The sequence below is a fragment of the Dromiciops gliroides genome, chromosome 3, assembly GCF_019393635.1.
Source record: "Dromiciops gliroides isolate mDroGli1 chromosome 3, mDroGli1.pri, whole genome shotgun sequence".
NCBI classification, from domain to species: domain Eukaryota; kingdom Metazoa; phylum Chordata; class Mammalia; order Microbiotheria; family Microbiotheriidae; genus Dromiciops; species Dromiciops gliroides.
The window spans coordinates 650,530,795-650,554,586 of NC_057863.1; the positions used below are offsets into that span (position 1 = coordinate 650,530,795).

The following is a 23,792-nucleotide window of genomic DNA, read 5'->3' on the forward strand; positions in this document are numbered from 1 at the left end:
ACCAGGATGGCCCAGCAGGCTTCCTGAGGCCTTGGCAGCCGGACCCTGGGGTGGGGAGGGTTTCCTGGCTGGAGGTCCTTGCTTGAGCAGAGGTGTGGGACTGGATGCAGGCAAGTCTAGGAGTTGGGAAGCTTGCTCCTGCTCCTGCTCCTGCTCGGGCCTCTGCTGCCCCCCCCCCCAAGTCTGCACTTGATCCCATTGTGACAGCTCAGGGTTCTTTAGGGTTTTCAGGTTCACAAGGCACCCCCTTCGGCAGCCAACCCCAGTTTTTTGACTGTAGCTGGCTTTGTTTCCCCCTCCTTGTTCTGTCCTGTCTGTGCTTGGGAACATTGAATGTTCTTCACCAGGTGAGGGAGGTGATGGGAGTTGAGAATGCAGGGGATTCTTGAATATTTGTCTCAATGAGGTCCCTTCTAACCTTGAAATCCTGTGATTCAGTGCGATTCCTTTGCTTAAATACCTTGTCACAGGGAGCTTCTTTGCAAGGCAGTCTCTTCCAGGCGTTCATTGTTACTGTGCCAAATGCCCTCTGCCTCCCTTGGTCTTAGTTCTGGCCTTGGGGTCAGCTTGTGTTGCCTCTTCTGTGACGTGCCCTTGTGGTGCCGGGGCCAAAGGGGCCTCATAGGGTTGATGAACTCAAGTCAGGAAGTCTGGGGGGTTGTGGTGCCTCTGCCGGAACCCGGAAAACTGGGAAGGGGAGGCAGCAGCAGGCCCAGTCTCCAGGCCTGCAGGGCAGCAGATTTCAGCTGAGCAGAGGGAAAATGTCTTCCTGCCTACGGCTTTCCAGTGGTGGATGTCCTCATCCCTGGGGATGGGCCGCCACTTCTTGTCTGTGTTGTGGAAGAGGCTGTTGTTTGAGGTGGGGATGTGCGCACTGGCTCAGATCCTCTTAAACTGTGGGTCGTGTAACCGAATACGGGGGTGGGGGGTGAAGAACTTGGCAGTACACATTTGATTTGTATACCTACTTTGTATGCCTGTGTGCCCGGGGTCAAGTAAACATTTCTCAGGTGAGAAGGGGTCACGCATGGAAAAGTGGAAGCCCTACACTGGCTGGTCTTCAAGCTCACTTCCAAGCCTCCTGATTCTCTTATTATATAAATGGCCTTTTAGAGAGCATCTCCCCTCTAGAGGGGCCCACGGGGGCGCCTGGAGCTCAGGTGAAAGGTCGGGCTTCAGAGGTGGACGAGGGGTCCAGAGAGGTCGTCATTGAAACTGCTCCGGGATGATCTCGGGAGAGGAGAGAACAGGGACAAAGCAGAGGACCAAAGCCTGGTGGGAGGTTGAGTTCAGGCGTAGATGGAAGGCCTGTTCAGAGGATGGGGGAAGCCCTGGCTAGTGTAGGTGAGGAGGGAGCGAGGGGCTCTTGGCAAATGCTTCCAGTTGAGGAGGACAAGGATTGAGAAAAGGCCTTTGGTGAGGAAGGAGGTCACTCAGGTGTGTGTATCTTAGGTTCCTAGACTGTAGAACTCGAGGTGTCCGAGCTGGGGGCTTGGAGATCAGATGTCAGCTGGCTTGAGGGGACAGGTGGGGCAGAGAGAAGCCCTGGGCTGTGGGCCTGGGAGAGCGGCGGCTTCCTGAGCGCCTGCCCGGTTCCCCGCCCTTGGCGAGGAGGGAGGGTGATGATCTTGACTCTGTCCGTCCCACAGACACTATCTACGACGAAGATGAAGTGCTCCTGGCGCTGGCTGAGCAGCTGGGGACTTTCACCACCTTGGTTGGGGGGCCTGAGTACGTGCACTGTCTGCTGGTGAGTTCCTGCAGTGGTTCCCCCTACTCCCAGGCCCAGGGACAGTCAGTTCAGCAGATGCTCACCAGGCACCTGGTGTGTTGTGTGGGCGCCGTGGGGGAGGAGAGCAGGAGACTGTGCCACCCAGACACAAGCGAGGGTGAGGGGAAGCTCCAGGGGTGGGTGCGGCACCTGCGGAGGGAGCCCTCCACACCAGAGTTCTCTCCTGTGCCGCTGACCATGGAGTTTGTCGGGAGCACCAGGGAGCCGGGCAGGGAGAGCCCTTCACTGGGGCGGCCCCAGACGACCCTGTGCCCGCCTGGGAGGAGCCCCTGTGGCCTCGGCCCTCCGAAGCCCTGCTCTCCCACACAGCCCGTGCCGCCTGCAGACCGGGTTGAGTAGGTAATGCGAGCCGTTATCACCATTTTACAGATGAGGAAACAGGCCCGAGGGTGAAGTGAGCTGGCCAGAAGACAGACCCCTGGAGTACAATTAGAGTGGAAGCTCCTTGGGGGCAGGGATGGTGCCTGGCATACAGGAGGTGCTTGATGAGTGTCTGCCCAGCTTGTTGTTCAGTCAGATTTGAGAAGAGAACCCAGGGGTCCTTTCGTTTGAGACCCTCATCTCACAGATGGGAAGTGGAGGCCTAGCAGAGGGGAAGGGACTGGCCGCTCCGGGAAGGCCCCACTCTCAGGCTGGGGCAGTGGTCGTTTGGCTCCGGGATGCTGAGCTGCCTTACTGTGTCCCTCGGGGTCTGTGACTGGATTTCAAGGACTTCATGCACTTGCATAGAAGATCACATCTTAATTTTCACTAACTTCTCCCTGGAATTTAGCTTTTCCTTTAATTAGTGGAAAACAGGATTCTTTGAAGGCTTCTCTGGACTCTTAGAGGAGTCTGAGACACAAACAAGGTTAAAAATCCCAGATATAGAAATCTGGAGGAGGAAGCTGAGGCTTGAGCTGGGCCGGGTTTGGCCCTGGCAAGGGAGCAGCTCGGCGGGACGGCCTAGAACCAGACCTTTGGCCTCTCGGCCCAGCGTCTTCTCTCCTACTTAGGCGTGAGATGGCAGAAGACCTTGGGAATCATTGGCCCAGCCTTCATCGTGGCAGGTGGGGTAGCTGAGGCCAGAGCTCCGGTCACCCAGACGGGTGACCGGCTAGGATACAAAGAGCAGAGCCAGAGGCTGCCCTTTTCCCCACACCGTGCTGACGGCCCCTGACAGGAGGCAGAATGTGGGCAGGGTCAGAACCTGGAGCCCCTGGCTCTTGGGGCAGGAGAGCTCCCTTGGGCCTGGAGGACAGGAGGAGGTTGGGCTGGAGGGGATTCCCATTTGAGGGACAGGGGAGGTAGGTTTCCATAGTGCCAAGGGTGGAGGAGCTAATGTGGCCCTGCCGTCTCCTGCCGCAGCCCCCCCTGGAGTCCTTGGCCACGGTAGAGGAGACGGTTTGTTCGGGACAAGGCAGTGGATTCCCTGCGGATCATCTCCCACGAGCACTCGCCCCTCGGACCTGGAGGCCCACTCGTGCCCCTCGTGAAGCGGCTGGCGGGCGGCGACTGGTCACTTCCCGCACCTCAGCCTGTGGCCTCTTCTCTGTCTGCTATCCCCGGGTCTCCAGCGCTGTCAAGGCAGAGTTGCGGCAGTGAGTGCGATTCTCCTTCGGAGGCTCTGTGCTCGGCTCCCTCACCAGTCCCCAGCTCTCCTTTCCCCCAGCCCTGCCACTCTTTCTGATCCCTGTGGCCCGCCTCTCCCCTAATCCTAAGGCAAGCCCTGATCTCCCAGGCCTCAGGCCATTCACCTTTCCCTGGGGCTCTGCTCACGGCAACCCTTTGAGGAGGTCAGGCTTTTTGTTGATGGTGAGGAAACAGGCCTCCTCCCAAGGCTTTGCTTACATCCACTGTTCTTTGTGCTACAGCGAGCTGCTTCCTCCAGGTGTCCCCTTCTGGCCGGCTCGCTCCTCACTTAGCACAGTGCCTGACACAATAGGGGGTCCTGCTGAACAAATACATTGTTTCTGCCGATTGTCTTAGACTACATTGTGCCTAGTTTGCACTTTGGTCCTCTGATAGCTGTGAATCAGCTTCGAGAGCAGGAATGGCCTTTAGAAATCACCTGATCCAACCCCTTCATTTTATCCACTAGGGAATGGGGAACAGGAGAGAGAGAGTCATTCAACTTAGCTGTGTCATGTGGCTAAGCTGTAGCACAGTCGGGCCTTGCCACCAGGTCTCCTGACTCTTGGTCTGGTCCCTTCCGGGCTGGCCAGGCATGCCTCAAGGGGACAAAGGTGTACCTTTTTTACCGTCGGTGTGTAAGAGTGTTGACAAGGTGCTTTGGACCCATTTCACATGGGGCAGGCAATAGGTGAGAGACTCCTGACATTAGCTTTGATCCCTCTGTCCCTTCCCAGTCTCAGATCTGTAGCCCTTGAGATAGCACCAAGGAGAGCTCCCTCAACTGGAAATAGCTACTTCTGTTCCCCAGCACTGACTAGCTGCCTCCTGCATGCTCAGTGTGGGAGAGGAGACAAGCCTGCCTCCCTCCTTCCCAGGGCTCTCAGCCTCCGGAAGTTCTGGGAAAAGCAAGCCAGGTGCTTGTCTGTATTCTTCTTGAGACTTAAACTGGATGTAAAGACAGCACTGCGATGGTTGTTAGCGGGTTCTTGGGAGCCGGCAGGTTGTAAACAAGGACTTAAGTCAGGGGGAGGCACAGAGATGACTTGTAAATAAATGCTTAAATGTGGAAAAGAAGCTTGGTGAAGAAACTCAGGAATGTCAGAAGAGCTGTAAAAAAATGTCCCTTGTGTAAATGATCAGCCCATCAGCCGAGCATTGAGTGAGCACTTAGCATGGGGCAGACTCTGCTGGGTGTGGGCGTAGGACAAGAAGGCAAACAACCCTTCCTGCTCAGACGGTCACGGCCCCTGCCCCCAGGGATGGCACGGACACGCACAGACCTGTGCCAGGCAGGCACGGGGGGCCTTGGAGGGGAACGTGCACGTTCAGCGCCCTTGGGTGGGCTTAGGGGCCCCAAGAGACCTTTGTGGGTCGGGGAGATTTGCCTTCCGGTCATTCTGATCTGCAGATTCTGGCGCTCCTGAACTGCCCAGCTTGTCTGGTCTTGGGGAGGTGCACTGGGAATGCTTTGGGGGGATGCTGCCGTCCTCAGCCCCTTTTGTCCCTGCCCTACAGGTACTTCCGGAACTTGTGCTCCGATGACACCCCTATGGTCCGGCGAGCTGCTGCCTCTAAGCTGGGGGAGTTTGCCAAGGTGCTGGAGCTGGACAATGTCAAAACCGAAATCATCCCCATGTTCTCCAACCTGGCCTCTGACGAGCAGGTGAGGGAGGAGCCTTGGTCCCCAGCCCCTTCCATTGTTGGTGGAACTGTGTCTGTGGGCCAGGCCTCAGGGCGGGGTGGGGCAGGCCTGGGGCAGGGCAGGCGGGCAACTTTCTCTTAGCCACACCCTAGGGGGTGGGGAATGGGTGGCCTTTCTCACCAGGGAGGCTCCAAAGGACAGGAGGTGCCGGGCTGGTCAGGCTTGCCAGGAAGGTGGGCATCCGGCCTCCCTGGCCGAGCTCTCCTCTGCTCAGGGCAGGGGTGACCCAGGAGGCATCCCAGCGGGGCAGGTTTTAGAAGGGATCTAGACCAAAGGCAGGAAACTCTCAGAGGGAAGGAGGCAAACCTCAGCTCCCAGTATGAGACTGTAACGATTGGAATGACGCCACCTGCTGGAGACTTACTGCAGAAAAGCTCCGCCAGGAGGAGAAGGCCTCTGAGGGCAAGCCATGCAGTCAAGGTCCTTGGCGTCAGGAAGTGACGTTTGCTCGTGGGTACTGTCTGTCAGGGCTACCAGCCAATCAACTTGAGGAGCCTCCCATTTCTGGGACGAGGACAGGAAGTAGGAAGCAGACCCTGGGGGAGGGGTTCTTCCTCTTTTGGTTCCTGACCTCGCCATGGTGGGTCTCTTAGAAATAGTTAGATTTTTACCTTTCTCTCTGATCCTAATGCTCTGTAATAAATACTTAAACACTTAAGTGTTAAGTTGCTAAAGCTTATAATTTATTGGCAACCACTCATTAGATTTTAGATAGTATAGCTAGAATTTTAGCCCCTTAGAGGAACCAGCTAAAAATGTCATTGGAAAATGATAGATGATGTTAATTTGTGGTTTTCTAAGTCAGTATGTAGCCTGAAAGGATCTGTTTTATTTGAATTTGGCACGACCGCCCCCTCCATTCCCTTCAGGAGACTAAAGACATGGGGTGGGAAATGACACGCAGTCAGGCAGGGGCAGAGCCTCATGGTCTTCCCCCTCCCCCTCCCCTTCCCTGGCTCCATCCCTTCTGCCCCCGTCATTTACCTGTGTCACGTGAGCAATGGCAGACCCTGAAGGACGTGAGGATTGTGCTTGGTGCCTGTCTCGGGGAGTGCTAGCCTTTAGAGGCCACCTTCAGGAGCTGCGAGGGCAAGTTTCAGGGAGGCCGATGGTGACTCCTCCACAGAAGCTGCTGTTAAGGGTGCCACAGGGGCTTGTGCAGTGATTAGGCGCTTCCTGGTGGTCTGGTTATCACCGTTGTACTAGGGCTGGAAGAACCTTTAAAACACAGGGAAGAATGAAGGAGCTGGGATAAAGAAACAACTGAGAGGGGATGGCCACTTGTCAGGGATATCGTGGAGGGGGTTCCTGGGGTGGGGGATGGCAGACGGCCTCACTGAGGCCCCCTCCTCTCCCTTCTCAGGACTCGGTGCGGCTGTTGGCGGTGGAGGCCTGTGTCAATATTGCCCAGCTGCTGCCCCAGGAGGACCTGGAGGCCCTGGTCATGCCCACGCTACGCCAGGCGGCCGAGGACAAGTCCTGGCGAGTCCGATATATGGTGGCTGACAAGTTCACAGAGGTAGGTTGGGGCCACGTGCAGAGCACTACTAGGAACTCTCTCTTCCTGCTTGGGGACTGAGAGTGGGCCTGCGGCACTTGGTGAAGCCTGACTTTGATTTACACAAGGTCACACAGACAGCTCTGAACTTCCCCTCTCCAGAGCTGAAGGATTGAGCTCAGTCTGTCCTGGAGAGCCTGGCCAGCCCTTGGGAGAGCGCCGTGGTCCCTCGCTGCTCCCATCTTCTTGACTGAGGCAGTACCCTTAGCTGACACCTAGGCCACGTGCTGCCCTGCCAAGTCTCCTGGCCTTTGGGATCTGCCCTTCTCTAGAGAAGGGGGAGTGGCAGCCCTTCCTCTCCTTGGTGTGCTTTGAGTCAGCCAGGGAAGGAGTCAGCCTTCTCCCTCTCCTCGGTAATGTAACAGTAGCTTACATTTCTAGAGCATTTTAAGATTTATAGAGTGCTTTCGCCTCGTTAAGACTGTAATGTCAATAGCATAGGCATTGTTGTTCCCATTTTACAGATGAGGAAAGTTGCCCAGGGCCAATTAGCTGGAATGTGGCAGAGCCTTGGGCGTGGAACCAGTGCCTTAAAAGCACAGAGCACCTGCCAACCATCTGCCTCACTGGGCGGGGCAAGGCAAGGTCTTCCCATGTTCTGAAGCACTTTGTAGATGCTGCCTGTTGTTTTTATTGTTACCCAGGCCAGCAGATCCTAGATCTCAGCGGCTGTCCGAGACCTTGGAGCCAGGCCGCCACCAGATCTTGGGTCTGCCTTTACAGCCCCTTTCATAAGTCCCCCTTTCTTGACTTTCGCCGGGGCCACAGCTCAGGGCAGCTAAATGACTTGCTTACGGTCCCCACAAGTAGTGAGTATCACGAAGGTGGCATTTGAACTTGGGTCCATGGGCTCCAGAGACTGCCCTGTAGCCGCACACTGTCTTAATCCTTTCAGTACAGAAGTGTTTCATCACAATCCCCTTCCACTTCCCATTGCAGGGACCTTTTCATTTGAAAAAGGACTGGGGATCGGGGGAACTTTTGGACTTAGTTCCTAAGCGCCCAACATCGTGCCTGTCTGGAGTGTCACGTACCCCTTCAGAGGCCACAGTTGGGAGTGACTGTTAAGTTGGGTGTGGTCAGCAGAGACTGGCTAGGATGGAGAGGGGACCCAAACCAGCCCAAACTGCTCCTCCCCAGAATTCCCAGTGATCGCCTCCTCGCCAGTCCTGCAGCCTTGGACGCTGTTGGAAACCTTTTCTCTCTTGATCCTCTCTCCCTCCCTCCTCGGTTTTAATGACACAGCTCTCTCCTGGTTCCCCTCCCCGCCCGACTGCTTCCCAGTCTCCTTTGCTGGTTCTTTGAGTCTTGTTGCACCCACTAACTGCAGGCGCCCCCTGGTGCTCTATCCTGGGCCTTCTTCTCTTGGCTCTCTGCTGTCTAGCTCGCTTGGTGATCTCATCAGGTCCCATGTGTCCCATGATTATCTATGTAGATGATTCTCAGGTCTATATATTCAGCCCCTAGTCTCTTTCCCGAACTGCAGTCCCACATCCCTCATTGCCTTTGGACCCCCTGCTGTCCCGTAGGCGTTTCAAACTCAGCATGTCCAAACAAAACTCGGTTTCTGTTTCACCCTAAAAGCCCTTACCCCCCCCCCCCAACTTCCCTGTTAGTGTCAAGGGGACGGCCTCCCTGGTCAGCTAGGCTCGGAGCCTTGCTGCCACCCCGGGGAGAGTGAGCCCACACAGGGGCCCCTGCCCCTGGGGCATCTTTCCTCACAGAGCCATGGCCACAGTATGGCCCTGATCGCCTTGGGCCTCCCCACCCCATCTTCTACTCAGCTGCCAAGATAGATTTTCTTTGTGGCCAAGTCACCGTGCTCAGCAGCTGGCCGCTTGCTGCTCTCTCGGGCCTCTCTGTGGCAGAGAAGCCTGGCATGCCTGCCTTTCCAGCCCACTCCTACCTCAGGGCATCCTGATTGTGAAGCTTCATGGTCTGTCTCCTCTCTCAGGCCTGGGATGTTCTGTCTTCTGATTGTAGCCATCTCGCCTCCCTTTTCTTTCTGGACTATCTAAATCTCATCTGCTCTAGAAGGCCGAGCCTAGCTGCTTGTGCCCAGCCTCTCTGGTTACGTTTTCATTTCTTCCCTGTGGCAAATGGCTTAGTTGTTTACACAAGTTCTTTACCCCAACAGAGTGGAAACCTCCTTGAGGGCAGGGACTGGTTTTCTTTGTTTGATTTTCCAGGTCCTGCATATAGTAGGTGCTTAATAATGCTTGTTACTGAATCTGACTATTGTGAGTACTAGAAGTTTTTAGATCAGAGCTTTTTTAGGGGAAGCTGACTTGATTTGTCTTCAAATACCTTCTGGCCCTTCATTGAGAAAAGAGATTAGATTTGTTGTGTTTGGCTCTGGCGTGCAGAACTAGGAGAATAGTGGGAATTAGAGGGAGATTTGTGTCCCCTCCCGGTGGGGCCAGGAGGGGTGGATGGTGTATAGCTGGGAGGGGCAGCACGCTCCATCTGCAATTCTCTCAACTTGGGGTCAGTCCAGAGTCCCGGAGGCTTTCCGAGTTGCTTATTTGCAGTGATGGTGTTACATCCATGTGCTGGCCCTGCTCCTTCCCTCTGTATCCATTCATACAAGTGCTCAGGTTTCTCTGAAGCCATCCCCTTAACCATTTCCCAGAGCACAGTGAGACTCCATCACGTTCACGTTCACATTCAGCCATTCCCCAGTGGGTGAGCACGCCTTTAGTTTCCTGTTCTCTACCACCACAAAGAGAGCAGCATGATGAGTGACTGTTGGGGCCACGATCCAGTGACTGCAGCATTTTTATATGGATCCACACCCTCCTCTAGAGTGACTGCTAGGTCATCCATGTCCCTCCCCAGCAAGAGAGTATTTGCAGGCTACAACATGTCCCGGGATGATGAAATACTGCAAAGATTTGCCCAGCTACAGTTCTTCAGCCCTAGACATGTCTGGTGCTGTGCCTTTCCTTTCCACCTTCCACCTCTCTGGCCGTCCTGCACCTCTCTGGGAGCTGTGCAGGAGAAGGCTGGGGGGGAGCGACTGGATTTCTGATGTCATTGGCATCGGCCCTTCTCAAATGAGGAAATTCCTCCCACCTGGGCAAGGAAGCAGCTTTTTTTTTTTTTTTGGACACTCGAGAGTCGCCTGGGCCAGGGCCTCTTACACTTGTTCCACTAGTGATCCCTTTTTGCCTGAGAAATTTTTGCATGACCCCTGGTATATAGGTATATAAGATAGGGTTGCAAATAAAAATTTTATTGACGTGCTTTTCACAACCCCCACATCCAGTTATGTGACCTCATATGGGGTCACAACCCACAGTTTAAGAAGCTTTGACCTAGAGCAGTGGTGTCAGTGTCAAATAGAAATGGGGGCCACTAATCCATACGTGGACCCTAGGTGGCACTATAGTGCATAGAGCACTGGGCTTGGAATCCAGAAGACTCATCTTCTAAGTTCAAATGTGGCCTCAGAGACTTCCTAGCTGTGTGACCCTGGGCAAGTCACTTCACCTTGTTTGCCTCAGTTTCCTCGTCTGTAAAATGAGCTGCAGAAGGGAATGGCAAACTACTCCAGTATCTTTGCCCAGAAAATCCCCAGTGGGGTCATGAAGAGTCAGACTGAAGAGTGTGATTGAGTAGCAACAATTCAATTTTAATCTGGTTCAGCTTTTATTTGACGTTTCCAGCCTAAAGCCCTGAGAGGTTAAGTAACTTGCCCAGGGTAATACCAACACTTTATCAGAGGTGGGACTTGAATGCAGATCTTCTGCTCTACAAGGCCAGTTTTGCCACATTGCCTCTCCATAGGTGTGAGTCTGGGTGAATCACTTGAACTCCTTGAGCCTCCCTGAGCCTCATGTTCTTGATTTTTAAAAAAATATATCACATATTTTCCCCAATTACATGTAAAAACAATTTGTAACATTTGGTTTTTTGTTTTGTTTTGTTTTTGTAAGGCAATTGGAGTTAAGTGACTTGCCCAGGGTTACACAGCTAGTAAGTGTTAAGTGTCTGAGGCTGGATTTGAACTCAGGTCCTCCTGACTCCAGGGCTGGTGCTCTATCCACTGTGCCACCTAGCTGCCCCAACATTTGTTTTTTAAAATACTGAGTTCCAAATTCTCTCCCTCCCTCAGAGCCTCCCCTTTCCCTGAAATGGTATGCAATCTAATATAGTTATACATGTGCAATTATGTCCAAAACGTTTCCATGTTAGTTATGTTGTGAAAGAAAACACAGATCAAAAAAAAAACAACAACAAAACCCCAACCTATGAAAAACATAAAAGAAAGTGAAAAATATTCTGCATTCAGACTCCATCAGTTCTTTCTCTGGAGATGAATAGTGTTTTTCATCATGAGTCCTTTGGAATTGTCTTAGATCATTGTGTTGCTGAGAAGAGCTAACTCGTTCGCAGTTGATCATGTTACGTTATTGCTGTTATTGTGTACAGTGTTGTCCTAGTTCTGCTAACTTTGCATCAGTTCTTATAAATCTCTCCAGGCTTTTCTGAACCTGCCTGCTTGCTCATCATTTTTTCCAGCACAATAGTATTCCGTCACAGTGATATACCAGAAGCTTGTTCAGCCATTCCCAGTGATGGACGTCCCCATACTTTCCAATTCTTTTGCCACCACTGAAAGAGCTGCTTTATTTTTGTACAAATAGGTCCTTTTCCTCTTTTCTTTGATCTCTTTGGGATATAGACCTAGTAGAATTGGCTGGATTAAAGGGTACGTAGTACATTTTTATTAGCCATTTTGGGCATAGTTCCAATTGCTCTCCAGAATGGTTGGATTAGTTCATAACTCCACCAACAGTACATTAGCATTCTAATTTTCTCATATCCCTTCAATATTTATCATTCTCTTTTTCTGTCATATTAGCCAATACGATAGGGTGTTTAATTGCATTTCTCTAATCAGTCGTGATTTAGAGCACTTTTTTTAAACGGGGCAGTGAGGGTTAAGTGACTTGCCCAGGGTCACATAGCTAGTAAGTGTCAAGTGTCTGAGGCCAGATTTGAACTCAGGTCCTCCTGACTCTAGGGCTGGTGCTTTATCCATTGTGCCACCTAGCTGCCCCTAGAGCATTTTTTTCATATGACTATAGATAGCTTTAATCTCTTCATCTGAAAACTGCCTGTTCATATCCTTTGACCATTTATCAATGGAGAAGGAGTTTCCTGTTTTGTAAAATTGGAATGGTTGTTTCAGCTCCCTCATAGGGCTGTTATGAGCAAAATCTTAAAGTAACCATAGAAATTTTTGTTTTGTTTTTCATGAGTCACTGAGGGTTAAGTGACTTGCCCAGGGTCACATAGCTAGTAAGTGTCCAGTGTCTGAGGGCAGATTTGAACTCAGGTCCTCCTGAATCCAGGGCGTGGCTTTATCTACTGTGCCACCTAGCTGCCCAGTACTATAGAAATATAAGCTGGTGATATGACATTTTACTAAGTTATATAATCTACTCCAGTGCCTACTTGACATGTCTGACACATGGATGGGTTTCCAGATCCCTTACCGCTTTCTGTCATTAAGTATGTTGTCATTGTGGTAACAGCCTCCCTCCCACTGGTGAGAATCAGGTCTGGTGTATTTCTCTGTCCACCGGAATGATGATTGGAGCCAGTTTCTGAGAGGTTGCCAAATCCCAGGCTAAGAAATAGATTCCCAGCAGTCCCTTCTCAGATTAGCACGTAGGGTGTTACCCAGCAGGGAGCTGAGGTAAAGTTGTGACTTGCATTATTATATTATCCTTCCCAACAAGAATTCCCTAGGTACAGTTGACCTCTTAAGAAGGGTTTGTGTGATCTCCTCCAGGCCAAGGGAGTTTTGCCCTGTTGACTTGCTTTCTCCCTTCCTCCTCTTCCTTGCCATGCTTCTAGTGGGGCTGGCACAGCCCCTGCCTCTCCTTGTTCCTTGTGACTCTCCAGACATATCTAGGCTGTTAGGGTGGATCTTAGCAGAAGCACCATTCCAGAAACGCAGCTGGAGAGATCTGGAAATACCTTCTCATCCCAGACTCGGATGGCTGCTGCTCATCATGGGAGGAGGGAGAGGACCCCATGGCAGAATCAGAGTGCGGGAGCCATGGACGGGACCTGGACTCTCATCTAGTGCCTGGAACGCCCTGCTCGAGTCCCCTGACAAGTAGCGATGTCTGAAGATGAGCCAAGTATCTCCCCTCCATGGGAACTCTGTGGAGTGGATTCCGTTAGCCAACACGCACTTATTACACGACGGTGATTTGCCCGGCCCTGCAGGTGGACGGGAAGGTGAAGGTGAAATTCCACTTCCTGCCCTCAGGGAGCTTCACTTGGCAAGACACCCCCATAGACTGAGGTGCAAATAGACCAAGATCATTTTACCTGGGAGGAAGGGGGGGAAGGTAGCCACTGGGGGAGATGAGGAGCTGCCTCTCCTTGGAGGTGGCGCTGCTTTGTAAGAAGCTTTCCTCCCCTGTGAGGGCGAATGTGTGCCAGGTGTGGGGAGATGGTCTTTGCGGAAGCACGGAGGCAGGAGACGGAATGGGGCCTGAGAGGGAAGCCAGTGGCACATTCTATTGAGGGGAATGATGTGGCTCAAGCCAGGCCTCAGGGAGATGGAGAAGAGGTTTCAGTGCTGGGCAGGGAAACCCTCTGGAGGCAGGCCGTTCCAACTTTGGGGCAGCTCTGAATAATCCAGGCTTGCTCTCACTGGGGCCTCCTTACAGTGTCTGTGCCTCCTGATAGCGGGTGCCAGCTTGGGCTCTGTCGCAGGACTGCAAGCCCCAGTGCTGAGCTGGCTCCTGGGTCTTACCCTGGCTACCTCTCTGAGGGCCGTGTGCACAGACCTGGGAAGTCCCTTCTCTGGGCACTGGAGACCACGGGGTCCTAAGTCACTTCAGGAGCCGGAGAAGCTGGAGTTGTGTCAGTGTGGCCACTCTTGCCATTGAGTATTTCAGTCAGTTCACAGCACAGAAGATAGTTCGTGAGCTCTAGGAAACTGAGGTCAAGTGATAGACCCGACGTCACACAGCTAGTTACTGACAGAGAGGCTTTCTCAAGCCTTGGGCTTTCTCCGTTCCTTGTTTGGGCCTTGGAAATAGCGTCCAGTGACTGACCCCCTGAATGCACCGCCACACAGCTAACTTTCTGGGCCTCGCTGTGCTGGTCCTCAGATGGCCCATGGTCAAATGTGATCTTTTCTTCATCCAGCCTTAGAATAACTGTTGGGGAGACAGTAAGGGAAGAATGAGGCCATTAGGGTTAGGGTTAGGGATCGCACCCTAACCCTAACCCTCCCCCAAATTGTTTTACATGGGCGTGAGAGTATGTAAAAGTGAGTAATAGGAACAGGTCTTAAGAGGCTGGAGACAAGTAGCTGAAGGCTCTAGATGTCACGCTGAGATGTTTGTATGTTATCTCAGAGGCACTGGGGAGCTCCAGAAGGTTCTTGGAGCAGGAGGTTGGTTAGACCTGTGGGGAACAGCCTGGGAGAAGTGTTGAGCTTGCTAGCAGCAGTTCGTCTCAGAAAGTGCTTGGGGGAGCTAAAGACACTGATGGGATGGAATGGGCTGCATCGAGGAAGCCGGGTGTTTGAGCCGGCCTGCGGTCAGGTCACCTGAGTTCGGGGCTTGTGTTTGTTTTCAGGCACCACATCTCAGAAGGAAGGATGTTGATCAGCTGAAGGGCGAGCTGAGGAGGGAGGGGCCCAGGGTAATGAAAGGGCACAAGGGTCACTGCCAGACTGGATTGGCTCAGAGAATGAGGGCTATTTAGTCTGGAGAGCAGCACGTTTATGTGTGAGAAGAAGCCTCTGTCTCCGTCTGCTTGGTCCCAGAGAGCACGGTCTCTGTGCCAAAGAGGCCCAAGGAAGTCCCCCAAAAGTGTCTTGGAGGCGAGCCCGCCCCTTTGTTTTTTTTTTTTTTTTGCTTTTGTTTTTTGGCAGGGCAATGAGGGTTAAGTGACTTGCCCAGGGGTCACACAGCTAGTGTCAAGTGTCTGAGCTGGAGTTGAACTCAGGTCCTCCTGTCGCCAGGGCCAGTGCTTTATCCAATGCGCCCCTAGCTGCCCCACAAGCCTCCCCCTTTGTAGGGGCTGTTACAGTGGGGGTCCTTGTCCCGCTGAGCTTGCCACGTCGGGCATGGGACCTCCTCTGGCATTCAGAGCCCCACCTGTCTCCCTGGGAGAAAGCTCACCCGGCCGTCTAAAGTCAGGACGGCCCCCTGCGTGCTGGGAGCTCTGCTGGCTTCCTCAGTCTCCTTTTATCGTGGTAGGAGCATCCTCTTGGGGCTGCTCACCCTGCCTCAGTCTCCACAAGGCTGCCCCATCGTCCTTGGCTTCTTGATACTCCTTGATTCTTGGGGCACCGTCGTGTTTTATCCCTTATGTTGCTGTCACATGCTGGGGTAGCCAGTTGCCCAGCTGTTGGATCCTGACTAGTTTGCTGTGGTTTTGCTACCAGAAGCCCTGCTAAGAAATAGTTATGTGCGTGTGGGGCTTTTCTCTCTCTCTTCTCCGGCCTCTGGGCCATGTGAAGAGCCCGCTTTTCAGAGACGGCAGCAACAGAGAGAGAGCAGGACTAGCGGGAAGAGAGTGCTCCCCCACGGGGCCTTGATGTTTGAAGAGCTTTGCGATGTGAGAGCAGCGTGATTGTTCCTGTTAGAATGAAGGAAAAGGCGCCAGTAAGTGCGGCCTCCAGGGGCTTACATCCTGATAGGGAAGAGAGGCCCCATGGACCCTGCTGGGGGGGGGGGGGGGGCGCTGCTTCCTCTGTGACTGTCGCCCTCCTTCCTCCCTCGCTTGTTTGCTCGCCCTCCTTTCCGCCGCTTCTTGGTGGATGGAGTGTTCTCTTCCCAGCAAGCCTGTGAGGAGGTTTGGGGCCCATCCATCCAGTGTGACTTTCCCTCCTTTCACATTCAGCCCAGAGTCCCCGGATCCTCGCTCTGCAGTAACTGGTTTCTGAGAGGGGGGCCAGCGCCTGACCTGGCCGGCGAGTTTCAGCTCCTCCGGGGCGGGGCAGAGGCCGAGCCTCCCGGCCTGGCCGGGCCTTTCCTCACCTATCCGTGCTTTCCTTTGTGCCCTGGCAGCTCCAGAAGGCGGTTGGCCCGGAGATCACCAAGACAGACCTGGTCCCTGCCTTTCAGAACCTCATGAAAGACTGTGAGGCCGAGGTGAGGGCGGCGGCCTCCCACAAGGTCAAAGGTCGGTGCTGGGGCCCCCGGGCTGGGGGGGGGCGTTTGGGGGAGGAGGGTCTCGGGCCAAATGTGTAGGGAGGGGCACGGGTCACAGTGGCAGATGTCGCTCAGGCTTCTTTCCTTTCTCTGCCCGCAGAGTTCTGTGAGAACCTCTCTTCAGACTGCCGGGAGAACGTGATCATGACCCAGATCTTGCCCTGCATCAAGGTGGGTGAATGGGGTGAGCATGGGGGCGCCAGGCCGAGGCCCGGCTCCTGTTTTCCTCTGGCATTTCTTTCACATCGTCTCATCCCCCTGGGCCTCACACTCATCATCTGTATGAGGGAGTCAGGCTCGGTTTCTTAGGTCCTCCTGAGCCATTTCTGAGATCTCCACGTTATGGGTGCAGACACAGCCTCGGAGGTAGGGTCAGTGTGATGGGCCTGGCCTGGGTCCTCTGACATGGGGGCCAAGCTGCCTTTGTGCCTCATTCTGCACTTAGAAACACCAGAATGAAGGAGCGTTTGCATGTGCTGGTGTGGCAGAAGGGGAGGCTCGTGGGAAACTCTGGATTCTCCTCCATCAGCAGCGCTCTCTGGCCTTGGGAAGACAGGGCACTACTCTTCCCATCTTACAGATGGCGAAACTGAGGTTCAGAGGAGCTGAGGAACTTGCTGGTCCTTTCCCAGGGCGGAGGAAGCTGAGCAGGCTCAGAGCAGCTTCTGGCGGGGTGTTGACAAGGTCATAGAGGCGGCCTGATGAGAGATCTTGGGCTTCAGACCCAGTGTTCTTCTTAACCTGTGGCCTGGGAACTCCCCTCCACTCCCCTCTCCCCAAAATGTTCTGATAGCAGCATTTTTAACATAATTCATTTCCTTTGTAATCTAAGGTCATTGATGCCTTTAAAAGGCTTACTACTGAGCAGGGGTCCCGAGGCCTCAGCATGCTGCCTGCCCAAGGGGACCCGGGACACTAGAATGTTAGCCCCCACCCTCTAGTCTATGGGTCTGTCTGTCCTGAGCAGGACAGTGGGGCGGTCAGGGGGTGGTGCCTAGAGTGAGTGGAGGTGGTTCTTTGAGGCTGGGTACATGGGTCCCCATCTGGGGGCCTGGGAAGTTGGCAGTGGGGACTGGTGTTCTGTGCAGGAAGGGCGTTTGTGAGAGTGCCCAGGGGGAGTGCCCGGGGCATATGAGGATCAGATGAAGGATGTGTGAGTACAGGGTCTGAAGAAGAGAAATTACGGTGGGGAGGGGATGCATCCTCCAACTTGCACTGGAAAGCCTAGTGGGTGGAGGCTCCCGTGGGAGGCTCTGGGTTGCCTGTCATTGCTGCTCTCAGACAGGGAGCCTCCTGAGTGTCTGGCTCTGCTCAGCGCAGAGGCAGATGGACACTTGGTGGTGTTGGAAAGAACCTTTGTGGCTAGAAAGTGACTTCTGCGGTCTTTTCCCGGCGAGCTGTTAAAATAGAGATGGCTGCAGCCTTGGGGTTGGGGGACGGGAACAGAATGCTCGCTGATGCCTGTGCCCAAGCCTGCTCGTGGGGAGAGAGGAGGTGCTTCAGGCCAGGTTTCTGGGAGTCTTTGGGCCTGAACCTGACCTTTTCTGAGGCCCAGTGGACTTGAACCTTGGCCCTGGCGCTGACTGGCTGGGGAATCTTGGGCAGGCCTTCTAACAGGTCTCAGCTCATTTCCTCATCTCTAAGGGTTTGACCAGTTGCCCTGATTCAAGTATCCTCTGACCTGGTGACCAGATACTGAGCCTCCACAGCTCTCACCTCCTGGGAACTAGCACTAGCGACAGCACGGCCTCACCCATTTGAAATCTCGGAGCTCCACCCAGAGACGACATGCCTTGGTTGATTAACTCTGAGTAGGAGAACAGGCCCTGGGACTCCCGCCTGCTGCTGGGCTTCCCGGCACTTCAGAGGGCTGGGCAGGGCTGGCAGGGGTATTGCCCCAGAGGCCAGAGGGGACCACTGGGGGTGTGTCTCAACCTTTTTTCCCCACCTCCAGGAGCTGGTGTCAGATGCCAACCAGCACGTGAAGTCAGCCCTGGCCTCGGTCATCATGGGTCTCTCGCCCATTCTGGGCAAAGACAACACAATTGAGCACCTCCTTCCTCTCTTCCTGGCCCAGCTGAAGGATGAGGTGAGTGTGCCAGGGACCACGTGTTTGACTCAGGGGAGTGGGAGGTCACAGGCTCATGGATCTCAAGATTAAGGGTCCAGAGCGAGGGAGGAGATAGACCTGCTTTCTGCCACCCTGGTCACATGGTCCTGTCCCCTTCTGAATGTGCCAGGATGAGGATGGGCATGGAGGAGTTAGTGCATTCACAGGAGAGTGATGGGATGGGGCTGGTTCTGGAAATGATGTCACACTCGTACACTAGTTCTTGTGTGTGTGTGTGTGTGTGTGTGTGTGTGTGTGTGTGTGTGTGTGTGTATTTTAGGGATGAGCCGCTTGCATGGGCTGAGTTTTTCTGCCTAGTGACTGATTCCAGGAAGCACATGTGCCCTCTCACTCTGGGTCAGGTTGTAGGAGGTGAAGAGAGGGGAGGGAGGGGGTGCAGCCTAAGGTACTTGGAAGTGGGCATGGATGGGGTTGCCCGTCACCTCTGCTCCCGCCCCCTCATTCGTTGGTCTCCCCTCAGTGCCCCGAGGTACGGCTGAACATTATCTCCAACCTGGACTGTGTGAATGAGGTGATTGGCATCCGGCAGCTGTCCCAGTCCCTCCTCCCTGCTATAGTGGAGCTGGCAGAGGACGCCAAATGGCGGGTGAGGCTGGCCATCATCGAATACATGCCCCTGCTGGCCGGGCAGCTGGTGAGTATGAGGAGAGGCAGGGTACCAAGAAGGGGCCCTCACCTTGGCCCCGGGCGACAGGCATCGGGGTTTCTGACTGGGGCTAGGATAGCCGGCCTGGGAGTCAGCAGATGCGGCCTGCTGGGCTCTGTCACGTAAAGTCGGGTGACTCTGGGCAAGTCCTGTAACCTTCCAGAGCCTCAGTTTCCTCTTCTTTGAAATGGAGATGATGAGGGCAGAGGTTTGGATAAAATCGAGGGTCCTAGAATTTATCACAGGGAAGGAGCCCAGAGGCCACCGAGCCCAACCTTCCGCCCCCCGCGATCTTCATTTTCCCAGGAGACTTTTCCATCCCTTTCCATCTGGTTCCCAGAAAACTATTCCCTTGAACAAAGAGGAAAAAAATAGTCCGGCAGAATCCCAGTCTGATGTTGTACTTGGCGTTCCATACCCATAGTTCTCTGCAAAGAAGAGAGCTAGATTCGAAGCCAGGCCCTCATGCCCAGGGCGCTGGGGCCTGAGGTCGCTGCTGGCTCTGTCCTCTGCCTGCAAAGCTGGGATGGTGGTGATTGGACCTGGGCCTCGTCTTGGTTTCCGACAGCTCATCCATCCCTAGGGCTGGGCCTCTCATTCCTTTCCCTCTCCCTCTCTTCCTCAGGGGGTGGAGTTCTTTGATGAGAAACTGAACTCCTTGTGCATGGCCTGGCTGGTGGATCATGGTGAGTAGCAGGGGCCCTTTGGCCTCGGTGACATGGGCAGGGCCAGGCTAGGCAGCAGGTCCTCTTTCCTGCAGGCTCTACCACCATCTTTGTGTTGCTGACCCTTCTCTTCAGCAGCTGGGCTGGGCCAGAGGAGCAGAGGACGGTAGTGAGAGCTCTCCAAGGTGCTGGGCCCAGAGCGACCAGCCTGAAGGAAGGGACATCTCTCTAGCCAGTGTTCTCTGACTCCCCAGGCCTCCATCTGGTTGGCTTAGGGACTGACTTGCTAGTAGTTGGGGCAGGTGGACAGAATGACCCCTGGGAGGACAGCCCTGTGAGCCTGTTTACCCCCTACAGTCCTCGCCATTGACTGTCTCCACCCCCACCCAGGGCAGTGTCCCTGAAAGGTCATTGAATTTGGAGTGAGAAGAGAGGGGTTCAAATCTTAGCTTTGTGGGAGGGAGGAAAGAAAGAGGAAGAATGGAAGAAGAGGAGGGAAGGAAAGGAAGGAAAAAGCATTTATTAAGTGTTCCTATAAGTGCCAGGACTACAGGGAAGCTTGTCTAAAGGGAGGGGCAGCATGTACATGGTGGCGGCGGCGGTGAAGGATATCTTGGTGTGGAAAGGTATGGGCATGTCAGGGAGTAGGGGTGTGGGCTGACATGCCCTTGGCTGCCTCAGAGGCAGGGTTGGTTTGATGGAGACAGAATTACAGAGTTTGGGGAGGAAGGAGCTGGAGGGATGCTTGGGGAGGCAGGGGGTCCGCGGGTGGGCGGGTGAGGCCTCCAGTGTGTCCTTGGACAAACTGCATTCCCCTTTTCTGGGGTTTGGCTTCCTCTCTAAAATAGGGGTGCCAAACATGCACTGCATTGTGGCCTGCAACACTCCCCAGTCCGGCCTAACCAGATTAAAATGCACTTGGGAAATATTTAACAAAATAGAAACATAATAAGATGTAGATACTGCCTGTATATGGTTTTCTAAGTCTCTCTGTGCCCTCAGGGATTCTTGTGGTTGGCTTCATGACGTTTTGAGGTTCCTCTTTGTTTTTGTGGGTCCTTTTTTGGGCTCTGAGCTCCCTCTACTTGGAGTACAAACCCATGTTACCTTCTTCCCCCTCCCCCTTCCAGTATATGCCATCCGTGAGGCAGCTACCAGCAACCTTAAGAAGCTGGTGGAGAAGTTTGGGAAGGACTGGGCCCACGTCACCATCATCCCCAAGGTCCTGGCCATGTCTGGGGACCCCAACTATCTGCATCGGATGACCACGCTCTTCTGTATCAACGTGAGAACCCTTAACCTCACATTGGAAAGGAGAAAGACGGGCTCCTTGGGGAAGAGCACTGGGAGAGGGCTGGGGGGCCTGGGGCCTGGCCCACTGGGAGCCACGGGAAAGCCTCCTTGGAGGGCTGTGGGGTTGTAGAGGGGCAGTGGGAAAGGCCTGCCGGGTGGTTGGGCACAGAAGAGACCAGGGCCTCCCCTTTCCCCAGGTGTTATCTGAGGTCTGTGGGCAGGACATCACCACCAAACACATGCTACCCACAGTCTTGCGCATGGCGGGTGACCCTGTGGCCAACGTCCGCTTCAATGTGGCCAAGTCCCTGCAGAAGATCGGGCCCATCCTGGAAAACAGGTGAGGAGGTGGGGTCCTTGGGGACGGGAGAAAGCCCTCGTCCCACTCGGCCCTTGTCCGGAATCGAACCCTTCCCCAATACCAGCCGTGGAGAGTGATGTCCAGCCCCCATCGCCCTCCTCTGCGGTTTCCAGACTGCCGACCTGTCCTTGTTCCCCGAGTCCCAGGATCTCTGGCTGCTTGGCTGGTCCCCCGCAGCCCTCAGAGCCTGACCTCTATGACCTTTATGCCCCCTTCTCTCCTGTCAGCACGCTGCAGAGCGAGGTGAAGCCCATCCTGGAGAAGCTGACCCAGGATCAAGATGTAGATGTCAAGTACTTTGCTCAGGAGGCGCTCAGTGGTAGGGCCGGCCCTCGGGGCGGGGCTGCAGGGATGGTTGGAGGCGGGCCCTGGGGCAACGGGGCCTGCATTTGAGCTCGCTAAAGGGTCCCTCTCTCTCTCTCCTCTCTTGTCTCACCCAGTTCTGTCTTTGGCCTGATGACGGAAGAGGAAAAGAGCCGGTGTTTCTGCCCCCTCCCTGGGTGGCGGGGGGCACCGTTGGCTCTGACTCCCAGTGCATGGTCTGACCCCTGGCTCCCCCCCCTCTCCAGCACGGCTCCCCTCCTTCCTCCCTTCTCTCCCAGGGACGGAGGGCTGCACCGGGCTGGGGGCCCTGGGGGGATGGACAGAGTGACTTGTCTGCCTGCCTGCCCGCAGGGCAGGAGCAACAGGGCAGGATGGGGGCCACCCAGGTCCCCGGCCCCTTCCCTCCTCTGCTCTCCCCATATCCCCCAATGTGGGTGTTTATCGTGTCAACTGTGTGGTTTTAATTTTGTTCCTTTTTTCTTTTCACGGAGAAATAAATGGATGGAAATACCTGGGTTTGTGTGTCTCACCCGGGGGTGGGGAGGGTGAGAAAGGACCTTTCCCTTTCATTTCCCAGGCTCTTAGATGCCACTGAGCCCTGGCCCCTTGCTCTGTGGAGGAGGACGGTGGGGTGGCTCATCTCTGTTGGGGGGTACCTCCTACTTCTTCGTGCCTCCAGGCCCCGGTGGGGAGGATGGCTAAGGCAGTCTAGTACAATGAAGGGAATTGAGAACATGTGGAACAGTCGTCCCACCCAGAGCAGCGGGTGCTGGATGAATGAATCCTGGCCGAGTTCGGAACGTCCTCTGGGGGTCACAGTCCGGTGCCCTCATCTGAGAGCACACCAAGGGAAGTGCAGTGACTTGGCCAGGGCCTCACAGACACAGAGCCAGAGCTAGCGCCGTAAGCCTTCCCCTGTGGTTCCCTGTGCAGGGGGCTGTTCTGTGCCCTGTGGTTACCGGTCAAGGCAGAGGGCACGAGCTGGAAGGCGGGGCTCAGAAAGCAGGCTGCCCACACTGGGACGTGGGGCTGTGTTTGGTGAGGTGACCTTCATGGGGATGAGCCCTCCCCTGGCCTTCCAACACCAGCCACCTTGGGCTCCATCTTAGCACAGGCCCTCCTGGAAGGGCCCTTTCTTTGGGTTAGGAGGGCCCAGGCTGAAGTGAGTCTATCTAAATATGGCACCCTAGGCCCAGCAGGAGCCGTGGCACAGACCGGCCCTGAGCACAGAAGACAGGGAGCCCTGTAGACACTCATTAGGGGGTGGTCATTCAGTCGTGTCTGACTCCGTGACCCCATCTGGGGTTTTCTTGGCAGAGATACCGCAGGGATTTGCCATTTCCTTCACTCATTTTACAGGGGGGAAGGGGGGTGGGAAACAGGCAAACAGTGTTGAGTGACTTGCCCAGGGTCACACAGCTAGTAAGTGTCTGAGGCTAGATTTGAACTCGGGTCTTTCTGACTCCACACTCGGTGTTCCACTTAGGTCTGTACCACCCAGCTCTGCTCCACTCATTAGGTATTGAGTGTTGTCTAGTTTATTAGAAAGTATTTTTCATATGGTAAGTTGTATGAAATCAACCTAGCCCTTAGAGGCAGGGACCTTCAGGATAACCCCAGCATTCCCTCATTTCACCAGGGAGTGAATGGCCTCAGGCTTCTGAGAGTGAGTGAATGAGTGTGTGTGTCCGTGAGTGTGTCTGTGAGTGTTTGTGTGTGTTGCCAGGCCCAGTCATCTTCTGCTATTGGGGAAATGCGGGGAGGGCAGAGCTGGGGCCGGGGCGCAGCAGGAGCCGCTGCCGTATTCACTTCTCCCCTTCCCTATGGGGACTGGGGAGCAGAGACCTGGCCCTCCCCCTCTGGGCCTCAAGTTCCTCATCTGTGAAGTGGGCAGTTGGGCACAAAGTCTCCGGTGCCCCAGGGTAGAGAGCTGGCTTTGGAGCCAGAGGCCTTGGGGTCCAATTCCAGCAATTTGTACCTGAGACCTGGCACACGTCTCTTACCCTTGCTCAGCCTCAGTTTCCCCATATGTAAATTGAGAGGGTTATATTAGACCCTTTCTAGTGTATTCATTCATTTCAGTCATGGCTGACGCTTGGTGACCCCATCTGGGGTTTTCTTGGCAGAGATACTAAAGTGTTTTGCCATTTCTTGCTCCAGTTTATTTTACAGATAAGGAAACCGAGTCAAACAGGGTGAAGTTCTTTGCCCAGGGTTAGGCAGCTAGTGAATGTCTGAGAACAACTCAGGTCTTCCTGACTCTGGGCCAGTGCTCAGTGCCCTGTGGTGCCCTCTAGCGCCCCGCAACAGTATATCTGACTCAAAACCGAACTCCCCCAAACCCTTCCCTGTCCATAACTTCATTATTACTGTTGAAGGCACCCCCACCCTCACAGCTATCTCGGTTCCCAGCCCAGGTGCCATCCTCAACTCCTCCCTCACCCCCCAGACCCAATCCATCGTCGAATCCTGTTTCTCCCTTTACCTCTCGTGTGCCCCCTTCTCAATG

The 23,792-nt window shown here is 54.5% G+C and overlaps 1 protein-coding gene across 1 annotated transcript in view; it reads left to right on the top strand.

Annotated features, from left to right (window-relative positions):
* LOC122748616 (serine/threonine-protein phosphatase 2A 65 kDa regulatory subunit A alpha isoform-like) overlaps nt 1-21,793 on the top strand; it is a 28,587-nt gene extending 6,794 nt beyond the window's left edge. Inside the window, 15 exon segments of the mRNA XM_043994355.1 lie at nt 1,650-1,750; nt 3,140-3,178; nt 3,180-3,288; nt 3,291-3,372; nt 4,922-5,069; nt 6,472-6,627; nt 15,720-15,834; nt 15,964-16,034; nt 17,818-17,952; nt 18,455-18,628; nt 19,266-19,326; nt 20,436-20,590; nt 20,796-20,938; nt 21,187-21,278; nt 21,400-21,793. Of these exon segments, the coding sequence (XP_043850290.1) occupies nt 1,650-1,750; nt 3,140-3,178; nt 3,180-3,288; nt 3,291-3,372; nt 4,922-5,069; nt 6,472-6,627; nt 15,720-15,834; nt 15,964-16,034; nt 17,818-17,952; nt 18,455-18,628; nt 19,266-19,326; nt 20,436-20,590; nt 20,796-20,938; nt 21,187-21,278; nt 21,400-21,416 (1,598 nt within the window). The 3' untranslated portion in view covers nt 21,417-21,793.
* Nucleotides 21,794-23,792: the final 1,999 nt, after the last annotated feature.